The sequence below is a fragment of the Chenopodium album genome, chromosome 26 (genome assembly GCF_948465745.1).
Source record: "Chenopodium album chromosome 26, dcCheAlbu1.1, whole genome shotgun sequence".
In the NCBI taxonomy this organism is placed as follows: domain Eukaryota; kingdom Viridiplantae; phylum Streptophyta; class Magnoliopsida; order Caryophyllales; family Amaranthaceae; genus Chenopodium; species Chenopodium album.
In genome coordinates this window covers 253876-277017 of record NC_137859.1, presented here as the reverse complement: position 1 = coordinate 277017, position 23142 = coordinate 253876, and the positions used below count along the sequence as shown (strand labels likewise).

General features: G+C 35.3%; 2 protein-coding genes across 2 annotated transcripts; one reads left to right on the top strand and one right to left on the bottom strand.

Annotated features, from left to right (window-relative positions):
- The first annotated feature begins 13165 nt into the window (after positions 1–13165).
- Positions 13166–16162, top strand: LOC145617698 (protein HOTHEAD-like). Its single transcript, XM_081672435.1, has 4 exons — positions 13166–13659; positions 14309–14619; positions 14959–15344; positions 15487–16162. Exons 1-4 carry the CDS (start codon positions 13172–13174, stop codon positions 16108–16110), a joined length of 1809 nt encoding a protein of 602 aa, XP_081528561.1. The 5' UTR covers positions 13166–13171; the 3' UTR covers positions 16111–16162.
- Positions 16163–16421: 259 nt separating this feature from the next.
- Positions 16422–22962, bottom strand: LOC145617311 (receptor-like serine/threonine-protein kinase ALE2). Its single transcript, XM_081672003.1, has 10 exons — positions 22371–22962; positions 21325–21456; positions 20977–21207; positions 20537–20638; positions 20246–20347; positions 19762–20133; positions 19249–19551; positions 18102–18494; positions 17757–18003; positions 16422–17647 (listed from the first exon to the last, which is right to left on the bottom strand). Exons 1-10 carry the CDS (start codon positions 22477–22479, stop codon positions 16969–16971), a joined length of 2670 nt encoding a protein of 889 aa, XP_081528129.1. The 5' UTR covers positions 22480–22962; the 3' UTR covers positions 16422–16968.
- Positions 22963–23142: the final 180 nt, after the last annotated feature.

Here is a 23142-nt window from a genome sequence, read left to right as displayed (position 1 = left end):
TAAACATAATTCTGCAAGCTAATGTATTACTTTTGTAATATGCTTTCTCAAAACATACACAACTAAAATTACATAACTTGCTTCAATCCAAAAACCTTAGTATGACTCTCATACCTTGGTCATGGAAGGGGTTTAGAAAGTAGAGTTCATGAGACATTCTCATAAACATGAATTTTGCAATTTCTAAATCTTATAATCATTTTCATCTCCATACACTAATAATTTTCCTTCGCCCTTTCGCAAGGAACTTAGGAATTTCTAATTTGTATTCCAACGTTACATTGGATTTCGATTGAAATCTATCATCACTTGTTCTTTAAAACACGTGAATCAAATAGACGAGTATAGTCCATGACATGCATGATGCATCCTTTGCAAAGTGCATAAGGATCATCACTCAAAGTCTTAATTTCATCAACCTTTTTCAAGGTACTGAATCATTAAGCAACGTTCCATGTCATATGGGATTGAAACTCCTTTCAATATAATGTTGAACTTTATAAGAATCTTATCAATATAAGTTTCTTAATCAAAACTCAAACATCTTTCGAGACCTATGTATATAGATCTTGAATCCCAAATGTACTCATCTTCTTCTTCAAGATTTTCATATAAAATGCATTAGCCATTACTTGATCCTTCAATAATTGCATTCTGTACTAGACCAAGAAGACTTCATAGCTCCCACTAAACATCTTGTACACACAAGACCTTTTCTTCATTTTACAAGAACATCAAACGATTTGATTAACTCGCAAAATTAAGAACATTAACTCCCTGATGCTAACTACAATCCATTATGGATCTTCTATGCATCCCTAGGATTATTGGATCTCCAAACTTTTAATTGTATCATATACAAATCTTATTTCATGAACAATTTCAAGAAAGTGTTTTGAAATCCATCTACCAAATCTTATAAGGTAGAAATCACTAAATATCTTTAATAGATCTTTGCAACATGACTAATGTAAAGGTTTCATCGTAGTCATAGTCATACTATGAATTAGTTGAATCCTTCAACAAGTCTTTGCTTTAGTTAGAAAACATTTTCCTTTCTTGTCTGCTTTGCTTACAATGGGTTTCACCCAATTTAGGCAAATTATTCAAGTGTCATACACTTGCTTACAGACTTAGAATCTATTTCAGATTTCATGGTTTTAAACCACTTGGAGTCATAACTTGTCAAATCATCTTTATTACTTGCATAATCATAATGTTCCAAAATAAATATTTTAGAACTCTTAGTCATTATGAAATCATATTTCTTTGGCTAAGTTTTACATATGCTAGTCATCATTGTGGGTTTGATGCAACAATTGAAACTCATACAACAACTTTGTTTAGTTTTCAATGAGAAACGACAATAGAGGATTTGTACTTGGAATGTACTACCTTCAACACATGGCTATTAATCCCATTACACTTAATGAGACCATGCGTTGTCATTTGTAACATGAGGTGAATCATGCTCATATTGTTGCTTTTATTCGATAACTTCTCAAATTTCTTCGAGATTTTCGAAATCACTTTTCTTGAACTCTTTCAAGGCTCTCGAACTTTTCGAGATTCTTATACTCCCACTTGCCTTTTGAGGAGGCATATTTATCATAGGGTGAACCAACCATGGTTTTGAACCATGTTTGTTTGTTGCTTTTCTCGAACTCTTTTGAGATTTACACTACTCCCACTTGACCTTTTGGAACAATTTCCATAAGGGCACCTACTTGAGCAACAAACATTTTGTGCTAAGTATGGTTGTGTAGTAGTACCCCGTGCTCTATATAGGAATCGAACGTGCATCAAACGGTTTAATACATGTTTTATTCCTTGCTTTGTAGAAAGATTTAATAAGAACTTTTCTTATCCATATCTCATATGAAGCCTTTGCTACATTTGATTTGACGTATGTAGTTTGTTTAGTTTTGTAGCTTATTTTAAAATTATATCCCTTGAACAATGGTTGGAAGATAGGTAATTTACATCCATTATCAAAATATATCTTATATAGATTGATAACTTCCTTCGTAAACACTTCACAAGGTTTTCTTTCGGAGTTTGTTGTAAAACGATTTCACAACTATTGGATGTTTATCAATGTCTTGGCTTAAATTCTCATTATCACGATCATATCGTAATATTTCGAATGTGTTGCCAAGTACATGTCTTGACTTAAATTTTCACAATTACAATCATATTGTAGTGTAATCATTATCTTGTCAAGTTGATACTGAACTTCATACTGAAAATTTTGAACTTTTCAAAATCTACACTTCCATGCTTCAATTAAGAATAAGTAGTGATCGTATCACAAATGAAATTTCGTTGTCTGTCTCTAGCCTTTGAACCTTTGGTTTCTTACATTGATATGTATTCAACCTTGAGTTCTCATCATCATTTCTCTAAATGGTGACTTTGTCAAAGTTTCAAATTAGAATGATAATTACATATATCAATGGATTCATAATTCAATGATATTGAAAGTCCATCCCTTTGGATCTTCCGCATGCAATTTTCATTTTCATTCGAATAAATTGACATATTCGAGACAACTTATATATATAGAAATGGTTTAACTATTTCTATCATATAGAACTTTAAACCAATTTAGCAATTCAAAACACATTATGACTCAAAGAAGCATAGAATAACATTTATTCCACGTTTTGAATCTTCGATGTTTAGTCATTACTAACATTGAATGGTGTTTTGATATTGACAAGAATGAATAACATTTATTTAATTCTAGCCAATTATTAGTGGTGAAATACTGGTTCTACTTGTAAAGTTGCAACTTTTGCTTCCAAACTTGTAGATTCTACTTGTGAAGTAGCAACATTTGCTTCTAAATTTGTAGATTTATTCCTCCTTTAGCTAATTTCTTCCTTTAGTTCAACCAAATTGTGCAATGAGTGATCTAAACAAGACATCATATGTCCAAGAAGTAGCAATATGCTAAATCAATTTCTATAATATAATTCTTAAATTGGAACATTTCCATTCTTTTACCTTCCAACTATATGAGGTAGTTTCTAATCAATTGGAATTGGTCCATTTAATTTGAAACATTTGCTGTTCATAACAACTTTTAGCATGTAAGTAGTTCTAGGTTTGAGAAGTAGCAACTTGTTTGCATTTCTTGGCCTATAACATCTTAATGCAATCCTCATATATTCCTAAACCTTTCCCGTTTGAGCCACTTAGAACATTTCTCTTAGGTTCAAAATGATACTTTGCTTAACTTGTTTAAGCCCTTTTCATGATTCTGCTAAGTTTATTCTATCATTATTTATATTTGAGTTTAATCAAGTATTAAACTCTATATAAATTAGATGAAGAATACTGTTATTTGATCAACTTTTGATCATAGAGATTTCCAATCACTTTCTTATATTCAATCATATTGAAGATAAGAGATTTTATTGGACTTGTACACTTGTCTTTTGAGGGATTGTACCTCTCATCTCATTATGTCCCTTGAAACATTTTTCAAAATGAAGATGTGTTGTTATTTTACTCAAACATTTTGAATAAAACCAACCTTAGACATGTAACATTAATTTCTAAAACTTGCCTTTTAGAATCACCTTAGCAAAATTGGAATATAGGTTTATGGATTATCTTTTAACCTTTTTGAGAACGTTTCTCAACTTTATTTTCAATCGAGGAGATTATATATAATAATAAAATTAGAACGACATGTTACTAATAAGTAAATGCAAAATTCAATTATGTTTATTAAATTTAAAGTACCATAAGCGAATTAAATTGGTAACTTTAAAACACTCTATTCAATTTAAGTGATCCCAACTTGAATTAAGTGATTCCAAGATCCTTTATTCGTGTAATAATTAACCGGACTGAGGCCCTGCCATCAACCATTACATTTTCAAGGTGAGTAAACTCTTTACTGATTACAACTCTTGTAACTCTTGGTTGAATAATTAACCATCACATGTTTAATTATTACCCTTAGCTTCAAGGTTCTAAACTGATCTTTAGGTAACCTTGTTGAATATAACCAATTAAAAGTGTAGAACGTGATCTACCCCCACTTCCCCAAGATATATTATGATGCTCTGCTGAGGCCGACCCATCACAAACGATCAAGGTTTTCGTCGGGTTTTTAATTGGAAAAGCTGCATCAATATTACTGGGATCTAGATTTATTATGTTGTGATTAAATAGTGAACTCTAGCGCATCATCACAAAACATCAATAAAATCTAACATGCATAAAATACTGAATGCATAAATAAGACATAGCATGGCCCCTAATCCTAAGAAAACTAATAAAGTAAATGCTCCCACTTGAATCATCATGGATCGCATCCATCTTGCTCCTTTGGGCCTTCACTTTATGGGCTTCTTGGATTAACTGCAACCTGTAATTCTACTCTATTCTATCTACTACTTAAATAAAATAAAATAAAATTACAAAATACTTTATCGGTACGTAGACCGTACTAAGATTACAAAAATACATCACGATGCGCAGATCGTATTTAGCAATCTACTGGGCCATACTAGTCATTATATAGCAATAAACAACATCATATATTATAAAATTGCCACATAATAAATCACTCATCATGCTTTCCTAAACTACAACATCGAATGTTCACAATTAAGGAAACATGGCATCTAAATATCTCATATTTTAATTAATGTAATTAGATAATATCATATATTATTCATGATCATCAATAAAATATCATATATTCTAAATTTATCATGAGATAGAATTAAATCTTATTTTAATCTTAAAAGATAAATCATATTTATCCTCAAAGATTATCCTAACAAAGTTAGGAAATTCTATCCTTATTACTAGCCAATCACAATATTTTAAATCAATTATATCCAAAAATAATTATGGGATAATCACATTATTTAAATCAATTATTATCCTTTTGGAATATGCTCAGAATATCCTAACAAATCTTATCCATAATTAACCACTTTAATTTAGGATAATTACCAATTTAACAACTTAAATATGGATAATATCAAATATAACAACTTTTGAATATTTGATTTTATCCTAAAATAGAAGATTTTATCCAAATAAAACCAATTTTATCTTTTAAAATAAAAGATCATATTTTCAAAATATTTAACTTATCCAAAATAAAACTGATTTTATCCCAAAATAATTCATAATTATCTTGAAATAAATTTTTTTTAAAACTGATTTTTTTTTTTTTTGAAAATACCGCAACCACCAACGCCGGCCACCGTGGTTGGCTAGCCGAAGCTAGCCACGGTGGCTGGCTGGCGTGACAGCAGCCACTGCCACAAGGGCAGCAGCGTGGCAGCTGCTACTGCTGGGCTGCAGGCCACCGTGGTTGGCTAGCCTTGGCTAGCCACGGTGGCTGGCGGCTTTGCAGCAGCCACTGCCGCGCAAGGCAGCAGCTGCAGCCCTGCTCCAGCCGTGGCAGCAGCTGTGCAACACTTGCACGCTGCTGTCCACGGCCACCGGACCTCCGCCCTCCCCTTCCCCTCCCTCTTGGACCACCACCTGGTCGGCAGCCGCAGTGGCTGCGCCACCCAGCCGCGGTTGCCGGCCAAATTAATTTTTTTTTTTTTTGTTTTAATTTAATTAAAATAACATTTATCCTAATTAAATTAAATCAGTCCATAAGATTAAAATTAAATCACATTCAACTTTAAAATTAGGGTTCATCATAAAATTAATGCCAATTTAATTCTAACTTTTAAAATTAAATCTATGATCATACATAAAACATTTTTATGCATAAATCAATTCAATTAAAATAATGAAACAAATTTAAAACGTAATCAACCAAAATAAGCATCAAAATTCATAATTTTAAGGCTAATAAGGTTCGAATTTTCGAATAAATTAGGGTTAGGGTTCGAAATTTTTGAACAATATTAGGGCATAATTCGGTCCTCTTCATGGCTATTTGAGCATAATTAAATCGTATTTAATTGATTCCAAAGGTTTAATCCCATTAAATATAACAATTGAACCATAATTAAATATTCTCCCTCCTAATTGAATTAAAATTGTGGATTATCAAAGAATTATTGGCAATATGCGTAAATGCAATAGGCTAACTGATACCACTGTAGGAGTTTATAGGTACTACGCAGCGGAAATAACATGAATCATATTCATACAGTACCTAATCCAAGGATCTAATGCATAACACATAAAACACAAATAATTGTACCTTTGAAGCGTGATTCCACGTGCGATCGAGCAAGAACAAAGGGAGATAAAGAACCCCAAGCGTGATTCCTCTACTTGGTCCACGGGCACAGATTAAGACCTCCACTAATGCTAGTTAGTCGTGACTGAACGCTTCAATCAACCTTCAACGGAGAGGAGAGACATACTAACCAAGAACCACCACAATAACCACCACACGCGCCACCAAGGGGCGACCGGCCGTACGGACGTGAGGGGAGGATGAGGGTCGTGAGTTAGAGAGAGGATTAGGGTTTTGGGATTGGTTGCATTGATGTCAAAATTCACAGTGTGTGAATTATGACTGCTTCTTACAAACCCTAGGCATGGATCTTATTTATAGATCTCATCTCTAAATAAGAGCCCATGTCAAAAGCCCAAAACCTAATTCCAATCTAACTATGCTAGCCCAATCCAATTCATGGTTAGTTAATTGCTCATGAGGCCCATTAATGGGCCTCTTACTTGCTTAACCCAATACCCTTGTGTGTGACCAATATAGGATCCATTCTAAAGGGCTTTGGACCATTTGACTAGTCCAAAGATCATCTCTCATAGTCTAGCAATAGAGGATGACGCCCCAAAAGAACGAACTTATTATCTCCATAATAGTGATCCTTGATATATCTAGTAATTGCACTTATCGAAGACATAATTCCTTCAGTATTATCATCCGTATCCGACTCGATCCGTCACCCAACCCATCCATCATCCATCCGTCATCTGCTTAAGTTTGGGTTTTCATCCATATATTTGGATCGGGTGGATGGTTATCCATCAGGTTTGGATGATATTGCCACCTTTAAAAGAGAGAGAGAAGAGGAAAGAGAGTGAGAAGAGGAAAGAAGAGAGTGAAGAGGCGTGACTGTTTGTCTGATTGAATTTAGGGTTTTTAGGAAATTAAAAATAAAAATTCTTTTTAAAAAAAAAAACTTTTCTCGGGTTTCTGGTCCAGACCGAAATTTTACGAGTTATACCCGGACCGGACCGGAAACCCGGAATTGCTCATTTCTAAGGACCGACCCGGAATCCTGCGGTCCGGTCCCGGTCGGTTTTCCGGTCCAAGTCTTAAAACGCACACCCCTACATATAATGGTCATATGGGGTTCTAAATATCATTATATGACCCTAAGATGTATCCCGTAGAGTCCCAACACTTTTCGCCACCAGGTCACGTAACATAAAAAATTCCTCAAAAAGCGTGGATTAGAGCCTTCAATTTTGGAATTTTTTGACCTTTTTTTCGCCCGGAAAAATAAATTGCCGAGATGTTTACCAATGTCTCTAATACCCGCCGGGAGTCCAATTGTGTGGGTGGAACCAACCAATTTGCCTTAAAACGGTCAATTCACCCGTTTGTAACTTACACCGATTTCGTGAACTCAAGCCTACAACAGACAATAATGACAACATATAATAGCCATATATGGTTCCAAACGTCATTATATGACCCTAAGATGTATCCTCTAGGGTCTCAAAACTTTTCGCCACCGGGCTCTGTAACATCAAAAATTCGTCAAAAACCGTGGATTATAGTCTTCAATTCTGGAATTTTTTTACCTTTTTTCACCCGGAAATAAAAGTTGCCGAGATGTTTACCATGGTCCCTAATACCCTCTTGGAGTCCAATTGGGCGGGTAGAACCATCTTATTTATCTTAAAACGATCAATTTACCCGTTCGAAACTTTCACTGATTTCGTGAACTCAAGGGCCTACAACGGACATTTATGACAACTAAAAATGTTCATATATGGTTCCAAACGTCATTATATGACCCTAAGATATATCCCCTAGAGTTTTAACACTTTTCGCCACCGGGCCCCGTAACATCAAAAATTCTCAAAAAGCATGGATTACAGCCTTTAAATTTGAAATTTTATATTATGACCTTTTTTCTCCGGAAATAAAAATTTCTCATATGTTTACCAATGTCCGTAATACCCTGTGAGAGTCCAATCGAGTGGGTGGAACCATCCAATTTGCCTTAAAACGGTCAATTTACCCTTTAAAATTAAACTTGCACCGATTGTTTCGTGAATTCAAGCCTACAATGGACATTTATGACAACATATAATGATCATATGTGGTTCCAAACATCATTATAAAACCCTAAGATGTATCCCCTAGGGTCCCAACACTTTTCGCCACCAGGTCTTGTAACATAAAAAATCCTCAAAAAACGTGGATTAGAGCCTTCAATTTTAGAATTTTTTTTTGACCTTTTTTTCGCCCGGAAATAAAAATTGCCGAGATGTTTACCAATGTCTATAATACTCTCCGGGACTCCAATTTTGTGGGTGGAACCAACCAATTTGCCTTAAAACGATCAATTCACCCGTTCGTAACTTGCACCGATTTCGTGAACTCAAGCCTACAACGGACATTTATGACAACATATAATGGTCATGTATGGTTCCAAACGTCATTATATGACCCTAAGATGTATCCTCTAGGGTCTTAAAACTTTTCGCCACCGGGCCCCGTAACATCAAAAATTCCTCAAAAACAGTGGATTATAGCCTTCAATTCTGAAATTTTTTTACCTTTTTTTCACTCGAAAATAAAAATTGCCGAGATGTTTACCATGGTCCGTAATACTCTCTGGGAGTCCAATTGGGTGGGTAGAACCATTTTATTTATTTTAAAACGTTCATTTTACCCGTTCGAAACTTTCACCGATTTCGTGAACTCAAGCCTACAGCGGACATTTATGGCAACATATAATGTTAATATATGGTTCCAAACGTCATTATATGACCCTAATATTTGTCCCCTAGGGTCCCAAAACTTTTCGCTGCCAGGTCCCGTAACATCAAAAAATTCCTCAAATAGCGTGGATTAGCCTTCAATTTTGGAATATTTTGACCTCTTTTCTCTGGAAATAAAAATTGCTGATATGTTTGCCAATGTCCATAATACCCTCCGAGAGTCCAATTGGGTGGGTGGAACCATCCAATTTGCCTTAAAACAATCAATTTACCCGTTCAAAACTTTCACCGATTTCGTGAACTCAAGCCTACAACAGACATTTATGACAGCATAGAATGTTAATCAATATATGGTTCCAAACGTCATTATATGACCCTTAGATGTATCCCTTAGGATCTCAACACCTTTTCGCCACCAGGCCCCGAATCATCAAAAATTCCTCAAAAATCGTGGATTATAGCCTTCAATTTTTGAATTTGTTGACCTTTTTTTTGCCCGGAACTAAAAGTTGCCGAGATGTTCACCAATGTCCCTAATACCCTCTAGGAGTCCAATTGGGTGGGTCGAACCATCCATTGTCCCTTAAATCAGTCAATTTACTCGTTCGAAACTTGAACCTATTTCGTGAACTCAAGCCTACAACAGACATTTACTACAACATATAATGTTCATATATGGTTCCAAACGTCATTATATGACCCTAAGATTTATCCCTTAAAATCTCAACACTTTTCGCCACCGGGCCCCTAACATTGAAAAAAAATCCTCAAAAAGCGTGGATTATAGCTTTTAATTTTGGAATTTTTTTACCTTTTTCCGCCCGTAAATAAAAATTACTGAGATGTTTACCATGGTTCCTAATACCCTCCGGGTGTCCAATTGCGTGGGTGCAACCATCCAATTTGTCTTAAAACGGTCAATTTACCCGTTCGAAACTTGCAGTGAACTCAAACCTACCTACAACAGAAATTTATAACAACATATAATGTTCTTAAATGTTTCCAAAAGTCATTATATGACTCTAAGATGTATTACCTAGAGTCTCAACACTTTTCGCCACCAAGCCCCGTAACATCAAAAATTCCTTAAAAAGTGTGGATTATAGCCTTCAATATTGGAATTTTTTGACTTTTTTTCGTCCAAAAATAAAAATTGCCGAGATGTTTGCCAATGTCCCTAATACCCTCCGAGAGTCCAATTTGGTGGGTGGAACCATCTAATTTGCCTTAAATTGGTCAATATATTTGTTCGAAACTTGCACCGATTTAGTGAACTCAAGCTTACAACGGACATTTATGATAACATATAATGTTCATGCTTGGTTCCAAGCGTCATTATATGACCCTAAGATGTATCCCCTAGGGTCTCAACACTTTTCGCCACCGGTCCCCATAACATCAAAAATTCCTCCAAAAGCGTGGATTATAGCCTTCAATTTTGGAATTTTTCGACCTTTTTTCGCCTGGAAATAAAAATTGCCGAGATGTTTACCATGGTCCCTAATATCCTTCGGGAGTCCAATTGGGTGGGTGGAACCATCCAATTTGCCTTAAAACAGTCAATTTACATGTTCGAAATTTGCACCGATTTCGTGAACTCAAGCCTACAACGGACATTTATGACAACATATAATGGTCATATATGGTTCAAAACGTCATTATATGACCCTAAGATGTATCCCCTAGAGCCTTAATGCTTTTCGCCACCAAGCCCCGTAACATAAAAAATTCCTCAAAAAGCGTGGATTATAGTCTTCAATTTTGGAATTTTTTGACCATTTTTCGCCCGAAAATAAAAATTGACGAGATGTTTACCGTGGTCTTTAATATCCTCCAGGAGTCCAATTGGGTGGTTGGAACCATCCAATTTACCTTAAACGGTCAATTTACCCGTTTGAAAATTGAAACTTGTACCGATTTCGTGAACTCAAACTTACAACGAACATTTATGGCAACATATAATGTTCATACATAGTTCCAAACGTCATTATATGACCCTAAGATATATCCCCTAGGGTCTCAACACTTTTCGCCACCGGTTCTCGTAACATCAAAAATTCTCAAAAAGCGTGGATTATAGTCTTTAATTTTGGAATTTTTTGACCTTTTTTTGCCCGGAAATAAAAATTGCCGAGAAGTTTACCAATGTCGCTAATACCCTCCGAGAGTCCAATTGGGTGGATGGAACCATCCACTTTGCCTTAAAACGGTCAATTTACCTGTTCGAAACTTGCACCGATTTCATGATCTCAAGCCTACAACGGACATTTATGACAACATATAATGTTCATATATGGTTCCAAACGTCATTATATGAACCTAAGATGTATCCCCTAAGGTCTCAACACCTTTCGCCACCAGTCCCCGTAACATCAAAAATTCCTCAAAAAGTGTGGATTATAACCTTCAATTTTGGAATTTTTTGACCTTTTTTCGCCCGAAAATAAAAATTATCAAGATGTTTACCAATAGTCTAAACCACTCTAACATAAAAACTATATCGGGAAATAAATGTGGATACAACTTGTAGGTTTTAACGTAAGCACGGATTCCTCTTATCATATAAATCCACCTACGTCATACATTCAGTTTACCTCAAAAAAAAGTGTAAATATAAATAGATAATGCATCAAAGAATACTTAGTAGATGCTAATGTAACACGAAACATAACTAAAAAATGACTTTGACTTAACAATAATGCAATGTATTCTAACCCAAACGATGAGAAAACAAAAAAGTGGAGTAGGATATTGCTCGACTCTCACTCATGTCTCCTCGTAAGTGGGTTAGTTGATCTATACGAATTAGATTGGTTGGTGTCTTGGTGACTCCAAACTCTTCATCTTAGTCACAAAGTTTGTTCACCTCTTCCTTAATTATAATCTTTTATATATACATAAATTTGGTCTTACCATTTTTATTTACTTAAACGTATTTTTCTTTTTATTTTTTTAACTTTTAGTTGATTTGTCATTATAAGATTGGTTAATTCCTATATTCTTACCGTCATTGCTAGTAGGTTAGACCGTTAGATGATGTCTTGATGATATCATATAATATTCGTTTTATACTTGTCAAAAATAAATAATCATGGAGTGAATTGCTTATTCCTACTTGTATTTTAAATTTGATTCACATAAAGTGTTTGTTTGTCAAATTGGGGAATAAATTCTTAGTCTATATTGTTTGTTTGTGTTTTATCTTTATGGAAAATGAAACCAATTATTAAGAAACATAAGAATAAATTAATGGATTAACATTTTTACAAAAAGTTAGAGCATTCATCACCTATATCGTGAGGCTAATCAATTCAACAGTTGATTTAATAACTAATGTTGATCATATTTAGTTAATGATGATAGTTTGTATACTTTGTAATAACATTAGTTAATTTTCTACCATGTATCTTTATGTTCAACATTTTTCTTACCTTTTAAAAAGAATCAAAAGTATAATCGAAATGTAGATGATATACTCATCGGAATTACAAAAATAATATTTACGTGACAATTCGACATATATACTTTGGACATAATATACTTGCAATCTTGATGATCATGTTTATCTCTTGATACAATCCTTTTCACTAATCTTTAGACATAATCTTTTTCAAGGTGGGAATGACAACATATTATAATCTTAATTAAGTATAATTATAATTAACAAATGGCAAAGGACGTTTTGACTTAGAGGTATCACATCTATATTACATTCTCTCAATATACAATAACCTTCACAATTAGCGTTTTAGATCACTTGATTAGTGGTCACGTGCCAAAGATACTTGTTCTGTCCTGCTCATAAAATCAACAAAGTTAATAATTGTTGCACCAAATCTAGTACATTAACACTAATTAAACCTTTGCTAGCTAGCTTCGTCTTCCTCTAGGGTTGGCAGGGAACATTTGATAAAACTTCTCTTATAAGTAACTAATAAATTCAAACAAAAGTTATTGGGTGTAGTAGGTAGTAATGCTATTTTATTCGGATTATTACGGCTACTAATATAATGAATTAATTAAATTATCTTAATCAAAAAAATCTAATTGAAAGATATACATGCATCATGCATGCATCAGTCAATTTTAATGTGTGTGTATAAGTATAAATTGTGAATCGGACAAATGAGAAAGAGCCACATTTTGCCTAGCTAACTTGTCATTATACTTTCTTTAATTTGTTTAGACATCAAAATCATTATTATCTAAGCCAATTAACCCTCTCATTATATTTTTGCTTTAAGTTATGGCCTTATTATTATTACCTCCTCCTTCTATCTTCAAACCCTTCTTTCTCCTATGTCTTTTCCTATCGATTAACTTATGGAAATCGATCGCAGAGAACGACCCAAAGTACATGTACTACCCTTTCATCGAAGAGGCGAGTGCATTTGCTAAACCATCAACACCATATGGAGGCTCATTCACATCGTCGCCATATGGTGGAAAATTGAGTTATGATTACATTATTGTAGGGGGTGGCACGGCGGGGTGTCCCTTGGCAGCCACCCTGTCACAACACTATAATGTACTACTTTTGGAAAGAGGAGGTGTGCCCTTTGACAAGTTTAATGTGAGCTTCATGGAGAATTTTCATATATCATTGGCTGATACCTCACCGAGCTCGGCCACCCAACAGTTTACGTCTACAGATGGTGTTATGAATGCTAGGGCTAGAGTCCTTGGTGGTGGAACTTGCATCAATGCTGGCTACTACTCTAGGGCTAGCCTAAGGTTTGTACGTTGTAATTCTTTTAATTTGATATTATCTATTGTTCCCTGATAGTTTGTTTGGTAGGCGATAATAATAATAATTGAATCGACTAATAAGTACTTTCATGTAGATATATCGTCTTGGTAATTAAAGAACAATCTCATTCAAATTTTTATTATGATATTGTTACAAATATTACTCGAATATTTATAAATAATAACATATCATTAGTATTAGATTTGGGTGATAGCAAGATTTTTGTAGCATAGTTTTGCATTAACAAAGACTCAAATCAAAAGCATTTAATAAATGCTTAATTACTTGTAGGTTTTGTAATACAAAAAAAAAAAAAAAAAATTAATGCAATGAACAAAGAATTATTTTTGATAAAAGAATATGCATTTTTGAAAACAAACTTTGTAAGTTTGCATGTATAAATTTTGCCTTTATTATTCATAGGATCAAATTCTACTAGGGATCTTTGGGGCGGGAATTCTCTTATCTCCCCCATCCTAATTTAATGAGTCTGGCATTTAAACTTGGAATTGGATTGATATGTGAGATTTGGTGCGTGGTTCACCTTACCTTAAAAAAACTATGTACAAGTTTTAACCAAAATAATACTTCGTATATACTTGTATGTTGATTATTGAACGTTGTAATATGTAGCTTTGTGAAGAAGGCGGGGTGGGATCCGGAGCTAGTAAATGAAGCATACCCTTGGGTCGAGAACCAAATTGTTCATGCGCCAAAGCTTGCGCCATGGCAAGCAGCAGTGAAGGATGCTCTTCTAGAGGTTGGAGTGTCACCATTCAATGGATTCACCTTTGATCACAAGTATGGAACCAAGATTAGTGGCTCCATTTTCGACCAGGAAGGTCGTCGTCACTCTGCTGCTGAACTCTTGGCTTCCGCTGACCCTGAAAACCTCGACCTCTACATCCATGCTACCGTCCATAAGATCAATTTTGATACTACAGGTACTTTAAAAAAAAAGAACTGCGCAAAAGTATTGACATTTGATTTTGTATAATTCTATAGGTCTAATTACGGTTGGACAAATAAGCTTACAAATGACATAAAGGACATGTCAAAAAAAGTTATGGAACATAAATTATAATAATAAACATTGCGTGAATGATTTCTCATGCTATCATTGAAAAGTTGACTCGTGTCTCTATTTACATTGCTTATTTATATGTTATTTTTGTTTTTAGTTGTGGAACAAAGCTAGCGAAAAGTTAGTGTAAAGTTTCATGATTGATAGATTAAACTTCATCAACTTTTATCATTAGTTTCCATCATTGAAAAAAAAACAGGAGAAAAGCCGAGGGCGGTAGGGGTGATCTTCAAGGATGAAAATGGAAAACAACATGAAGCATACCTATCAGAAAGAGAAGGAAGTGAGATAATCTTATCAAGTGGGGCAATTGGGAGCCCTCAATTGCTTCTTCTAAGTGGTATTGGACCAAAGGAAGATCTCATTAACAATAAAATTCCTGTAGTACTTGACAACCAGTTTGTAGGAAGAGATGTGCAAGACAATCCTCTCAATACCATATTCGTCCCTTTTAAGAAGCATCTGCAACAGTCATTGCTTCAAACTGCTGGGATAACCAAGTTCGGTGTGTACTTCGAAGCTAGCAATGGGTTCGGTCAGGCCAGTAATAGCATCAAGAGACACAATGGTCTTGTCTCTGCTGAGGTTTGTGTTCATTTTCACCTCCTTTGATGTGCTTCCTATATTAACCATTTTATACCAAGACTTCTAAGTTTCTCGGTTTTGGTTGAGATTCGAGCTAATTAATATAATGTCGAATCCCTAACATTTTTTCTTACCTGGACAGGTTGGACAGCTCTCAACAATTCCTCCAGAGGAGAGAACAGAAGAGGCAATCCAAGCCTACAGAGATGTGAAACAAGACTTACCCTTTGAGGCCTTCATGGGCGGGTTTATCCTAGGAAAGGTAGCGAAACCCATCTCCACAGGTGTTCTGAAGCTTAACACCACAAACATCGACGATAATCCCACAGTCACCTACAATTACTTCAGCCACCCACAGGATTTGAGAAAGTGTGTTAAAAGCATACAGACGATAGAGAAGATAGTCAAATCCAAATACCTCGCTAATTACATAAACAATGACAATCTAACCATGGAGAAGTTGCTGAATATGAGTGTTCAGGCTAATGTTAACCTCATCCCTAAGCACACCAATGACATTCAGTCCTTACAGCAGTTCTGTAAAGACACTGTGGTCACCATGTGGCATTACCATGGCGGCTGCCACATGGGCAAGGTGGTAGGACCTGACTATCGAGTTCTTGGGGTTGATAGCCTTCGTGTAATCGATGGGTCCACCTTCGATGAATCCCCAGGAACCAATCCTCAAGCAACTGTGATGATGATGGGAAGGTACATGGGAGTGAAGATCCTCACAGAAAGACTTGGCGAAGGAGCTAATGTATAGAATTGTGTCAATACGTACTAAAATTTAACTCTAACTACACTTTGAGTGAAAGATCTCCTGCAGTCCTGTATATCTTGTTTTAATTATCTTTTTTCTTTTTTATAATTTTCCCTCATATATCATATAGAGATTTCTTTAGTCCTGAATCCTTTATACTATATCTGTACTTTGTATCGAATCTTTCTTTAGTTTCTAAGTATACTATCTAGTATTTTACTTGTTCTTCGCGAATCTAAATTTCAATTAGGGGAATAATTTAGAGAGAAAATGAGCTCTGACTTATCATGGAAAAGGAGAAAACAATTAGGAGATGAAGATGAAAAACAGATTTCTTTAATTCTAAATGCTTCACTTGTCACTCAAGACTCAACACATATATCTAAACAGAATACGATATATAGTTACAGTAAATAGTTTGGTATTGAAACCAAGTGCACATTTGAGAAGTGAAAATACATTGATCACAGTAATGCCTCATCAAAGCAGATATAACCTCATTAAACGGACTTATTGATTTGGATAATGAAATGCTAACAAACTTGTGTAGAAATTCATACCTCAAATCACAGCAGCCAGAGAGAGCGAGCCACAACATGCATAAGTCCCATTCCGTTGAGCTTAAATTCAATAACACCAAGGCCTTAAAGGATGATAATCAAAAGATTAATCAACAATTATCCAAGCATCTGCCGTTGTAGAACACTGCAGAAATTACTATGTAAAACCTTTTCTGTCTGACAGCTTTATAAGTACAAAGCAGGCTCTAGAAACTTCAAATTGTCACTTCTAGATAACAAAACTTCTCATCTTATATGTAGTGACAGTAGCTATATTGATGATTAACTTAGTTTTCTTTATTCACTGCGATCCTGGCCAAAGATGTTCCTTCATGCTCCCTCTTGAAAATCGGCCAAACCTCTGCCAGAATGATTTTTTCTTTCCTGATCCCAGAGGCCCAGAACTGCAATGTCTTCCTGAATATTGAAATTCACTGTCTGCAAATTCTGCAGAAACACTTGTCAAATCCATTGCTGATGACGGCAGCTTAGCATCACAACTTGATTCATACCCAAGTGGAGTATAATGAGTCCCAAGGAAAACTTGGAAGTCGGCTGGGATTTGACCACCCTTAATATCTTCCCCCACTGAAACCTTTGCCTGGTTGGAATCACTCCCTGGTTCTTCTTCATTTGCATCGTCGAGCTCACTGCAAACAAGTTTCAAGGCCTGGACAACTTCTCCCATGAAGGGACGACGGGATACCTCTGGCTGTACACACATAGATGTAATTGCTGCTACTTTGGAGAAACTGTCAAATGGAGCACTCGGCTTTATGTTGGGGTCCATAACTATTTCCAAACCATCCTTGCTGGTGAGAAGTGGGAGTGCCCATCCTACTAGATTTTCTTGACCTGGTGGGTTTGAAAAGTCTACTGGTTTTCTTCCAGTTAACAGTTCCAGTAGAACTACACCATAGCTGTAAACATCGCTTTTGACAAGAAGATGCCCAGTCATTGCATATTCAGGAGCCAAGTAACTGGAAAATAAAATAAGTTAGACTATTAGGATTTAACATTAGTCTTCCGTAAATTAAGAAAGGGGGAGAATCATATCAATAAATTAAACCATTAGAGAGAGTATTATACCCAAATGTCCCAATTACATGAGTTGAGATGGGTTGGTTTCCCTCATTCAATGCATTTCTGGCTAATCCAAAGTCAGACACTTTTGCTGTGAAATCTTGTTCTAACAAGATGTTGCTGGCTTTAAAGTCACGATGTATGACACAAGGGTTTGAGTCTTCGTGTAGGTAGGACAAACCTCGAGCGGCCCCAAGGGCAATTTTCATACGGGTTGCCCAATCAAGAGGAACAACAGCTTCTTTGGCAACTCCTGGGATAAACATAATCATTTTGGACATTAAAATTAATTAAATTCTCAACTTAACGATAAATAGAATTAGATGTCCAAAAGGAAAACTTGGCTTTTACCATGCAAGTGGTATTCAACACTTCCATTTGGAACCAGCTCATAGACGAGGCACCGAATATGATCCTCTGTGCATATGCCTAGCAATTTAACAAGATTCTTATGGTGCAAACGGCTAAGCATCTCAACTTCAGATAAAAATTCATGTATTCCATGGCGTTTATCCCTCTTCAGGACTTTAACAGCCACTTGCTCTCCATCATCAAAGATGCCTTTGTATACTACCCCAAATCCACCCTCTCCAAGGATCCTCGAAGAGTCAAATCCATCAGTGGCAATTTCAATATCATGAAGACTAAAGATTTTGGCAGACCCTGTGAAGTTTAGCATCCCAGAACCAAAAGACAATGAACTACAAACAGATTTGCTGCCTATTGGCAAAGACCTAGCAGCGCCTGTGTCATCAGATCCAAAAATGGTATAATCAGCCATTCAAAAGTAGAAAAACAATTCCCTACTCAACAACTAACACTTTGTTTGGATAGGAAGAAATGGAAGGAAAAGAAGAGAAGAGAAATGGAGGGGGACAATCCTCTTGTTTGGGTAAAAGATTAAGGGAAGGAAGGGGAAGGAGAGGGAGGGATCCATTTTCCCTCTCTTTAATAAGCATAATCTCTCCAAAATTGGATAGATTTGGAGGGAAAATGGAGTTCACCTCCCCCTCCCTTTCTTTTACCTTCCCTTTCTCCATTTCCCCTCCCCTTCTTTTCCTTCCTTCTTTGCTATCCAAACAAAGTGTAAAAGTCAATTTCAGCATATATCATGATGAATTCAAAACAAATTTCACTCAAGTTTCCATAACAACATATTGTATTTTTTTAATTGTATTTCTAGTTACTATTTAAATATATATAAAAAAAAAAATTACAAGCTCCTTAGGAGACCCAAGGTTTCTAATTTATGCTAGCACCACAATTTCTGCAAGAGCAAACATACAAAGCAGAAGGCAAGCCAAAGGATAGCACGACAAGATGATGACATGGAAAAAAAAAAAATCACATCACAATTATCTTTGAAAATAAACTAAAATAGCAATATGACAATGAAAACATGATAACATTGACTAATAACATCATAAACTGAATTGGGGAGATATATGTTTAGCAAGGTTCAACATATTATACAGAAATTCATAATTATTTCTGGTACCTGATGGCTTTGTAAAGGAAGAAACCTCAGTCATTAGAGCTTCTTCAGGATGAGGAGCAGAACATCTACGTCTGGCTATCAATATCCAAGCAATACCAGCAAATGTTAAGAAAGCTGTTATTGCAGATATTATTATCACAACACGCATGCTTCCTTCATGACCATCAGTGTTTTGTGTTCTTGGTATATCAACTCCCAGAGGCTTCGATGACCTCCCTCCGTTGCCCTTAAAATTAGCAGGAAAGGGATGATCATCTATAGCAGCAAGATTTGAAGAAAGAGAAGGTGGGGAAGGTGGAAGACCTGCAGAGGGGCAAAGAATGACACAAGTGAGACATTATACAGATTACTTTATTAATTTATGGAAGGAGTTTATCTTGAAATGGTTCCATTAAATACTATTACGTACTTTAGTCATTAAGGTAATTGAGCAGCTGTTTATTTGTACCATCAGATCAACAACGAGAATATAAGATAAAGAGGTCAGTAAATATCCCTAAGATGATGTCTGACCTGGATAGTGAACATCTAGCACATCATAAGCACCAAAGAAGTTGGGATTTACATGAATTTGCTTGTGCCAAAACTTCTCATACAGTGAAAATGCAGCTGCATGTTTGAATTTTCCATCTAAAGGAACCAAGTTCACAAGAACAGTAGTTTTATCTAGCTGCTGGCTTGCAGCATTTGCTCCCATGATGCGAACTTGACTCTGATTAAATGAGAGGCTTGATGAAATGTCTGCAGCCAGCTTAGAGACCAAAGGAAAAAATCTGTACAGAGCAATATTGAGCTGCAATCTGACTTGCATTGGCCACACACAACCACAGGGAGATCCGGATGGTGTGTATGTCATTGGTTCCACACATGTTATTGATGTACAATCTACAAATTCGATGAAGATAATCACCGTTGAGATGGTAAGGTTCTACTTAGACAAGTGGAAAATCAAATATAGCAAGAAAACTTAATAAATAGAAAAAAAAAATGTAGTTACCTTGATTAGGAGGTGGAGATGGTAGTACAAATGTCGAAGATGGAGGAGGAAACATCTTTACCGAAGAACTCAAAGGAGAGATTGAGGGTGGCTGAAAAGGCCCTAGTCAACACAATGAAACAATATCAGTTATGTTGCTCTGTCAGCACATTATTGCTTAATTCAGAAAATAATTGTTTGATCAGCATACCGAAAAATCTATTAATTTGGAAATTGCAGTTATTGATTACTAGTTTACTACCAAGATTTACAAAAGATGGAAATTGTAAATTAACTTATACTTCTACTAACTTTTCCAATCTATTGATGATGGTGCAGGCATAGGTGAGTTCTGGCTTGAGGTTGAAGAATCGGGAGACCGAGATGGAGTGATCTCGTGAGCAGGGTGCATAGCTGCCATAAGAATGCCATAAGACATAAGAATTTATTGGTAATAAACATATACAATTGAAGCACCAATATGCAAAGTTAGGCAATCAGAAGAGCAGCTGATTACATAAGCTCTGAGTTCCTGTCTTTAATAATTGAATGTAAAGATTATAAATGATTCGAGCCTAATCACCATGAGCGTTTATCACTATTAATGAGTGAAATTATTAATTCCACTGGTCATGAATATTGAATAGAGATCTTTCATACTTGTGAAGATAAGTTGGGGAGTATTGAATAAAGATTGCTACAATGTATGCAACGAAAAAACATAGCCATACAGCACATTTAAAGAAACATACATTGATAACTGTGTGGCAGAGGAGAAACCAGGTTCGATGGTCTTGCAGCAGATTTTTCATAATGGTTCTTCGCATGATGATGATGATGATGACCATGATGACGTTCAAAATTTGAATTTTCAGGGGACGAACCCATGGAATTGATCTGTTCACTTGGGACATGTCGAAAAGGAGATTCAGAAGGTGGAGGCAAGGCAAATGTAGGCCTATTAGAACCGTGCAGGGTAGGAACTGTGACAAGAAATAACACTATGGTTAATTCCACAAAATGGACAGGCAATACACTCATTCCTTAATCAGCACTCACAAAAGTCACAATTGTGAGTATAAGTATAATTCTTTGAATACCTTTGCTAATAGAATGACTCCTACAAGAAAAAGAATCGAATGTGCTTTTATGAGGTGCTGCAACCGGATGTCCATATCTGGCGCTGCTGAAGCCAGGCGTAGCTGCTGGAGATACAGCATGGTCTCTTGCATCTAAAGCCAAAATTGGTTATTTAATATTTGTTACCAGAAACACTACGCGCAAACAGCATTTTACAAATAAACTAGAGCCTAGAAATGAAGAAGAGAGTAATTAATTCAACTCAAAGTACATTATTCACCTTCTATTATGCTACAGAATTCTATTAAGTATTAATTAACTACTGATACACTTAAAACAATACAGCCCGATACACTTAAAATAATACATCCCATACCAAACAACACATATCTGCCACAGCAAACGTGCACATGGATATGATATTAGATTCCAAAGTTATTACTGAAACCTGAAGTACAGACACACTGTATTCTAAATTAATTGCAGTGGACCATATAATTTAAAAAGATTACACTCCATAAATCTACACTTTCTTAGAATTTTTACTCATTGCCAAGCAAATTAACAATGCTTTAGAGACTTCTACAGTTACTCATTACCAAATTAGTATTGTGGTACACATTTAACTGTCTATTATAATAATGGATAATTCTACATTTCTACCCAAAATCAGGAAGAACTTGAAGAAATCAGCTTAACTTGACATCATTTTCTTGGCAAAAACCCATTAAACTGATTGAATTTCACCAACAGTTGCAGTTGAATTCGAGTGTTAAATGATTTTACACATGAATCCTAATGATAACCCACATGAATCTAGTACACCAAGTGTTACTAATCATGGATCACTCACTGACAACGATTTCGAAAACTGAGACAGAAAGATTGCACATTTTGTCAATGAACAATACTGAATTTCCAACAACATAACAACAGAAGTTAGCACATTGATCCAAATCAACATCACTTCACAATTTAAGCACATAAAACATAACAATGTAGACATAAAAAATCAAAATCATACTTAGAACAAAATTAACACAAAAATATAGTAAAACCCCATTACCTGCAGATCCAAGAAATGGGAAAGACCACAAAATAACAATTATTCTGAGCACCAACAAATTCATCATCTCCCACCTTAAAACCTTGTTTAAAGAACTCAATTTTTTCATCTCATGCTTAAACCCAGTATTGAAACTAGTAAGATTTCAAGAAAAAGAAGTGTAAATTGAATCAAAAATCTAAAAATTAACATGGGTCATAATTATTTTCTTCCAAAAAACTTAAATTTTCAAGAAAACCCACCAAAAAAAATGAAGAAAAGTAATGAAAATGCTGTTTAGTGGGAGCACAAAAAATGGGTTTAGGTGGAAAGCACTAGTTAACAACTAAAATGCTTGATTTGGTACAAATCTTTGAAATTTTACCCAAAAACATTGAAGATTAAGTATAGTAGAAATTTTAGAGTTGATGAAAAAAAATCGAAAATATAGTAAGCAGAAAGTTAAGTGACTTAAAAAGTGATCATTGGAGAGAGAGAAAGAGAAAATCTTGACCATGAGTATTCAATAAAGAAGACGTCGGTGAAGTTTATAAATAGCTTTTGGACTGATTTAATAAACAAATAATTTGGCACTTTCGGACATTTTTCATCTGGATTACAGACTATAAAGCTTCATTTGAGTTATGTTTTTGTCTTAATTGTGTGATTTTCTTAAGCTTAACCTGTATATGAGTAGTAGTTGGTGAGCATTTTGTTTTTGTTTTTTTTTGTTTTTACTTGAAACTTGAAAGCCTTCGGAATTGAGAATTATTGATTTGGCCTACAAAAATTG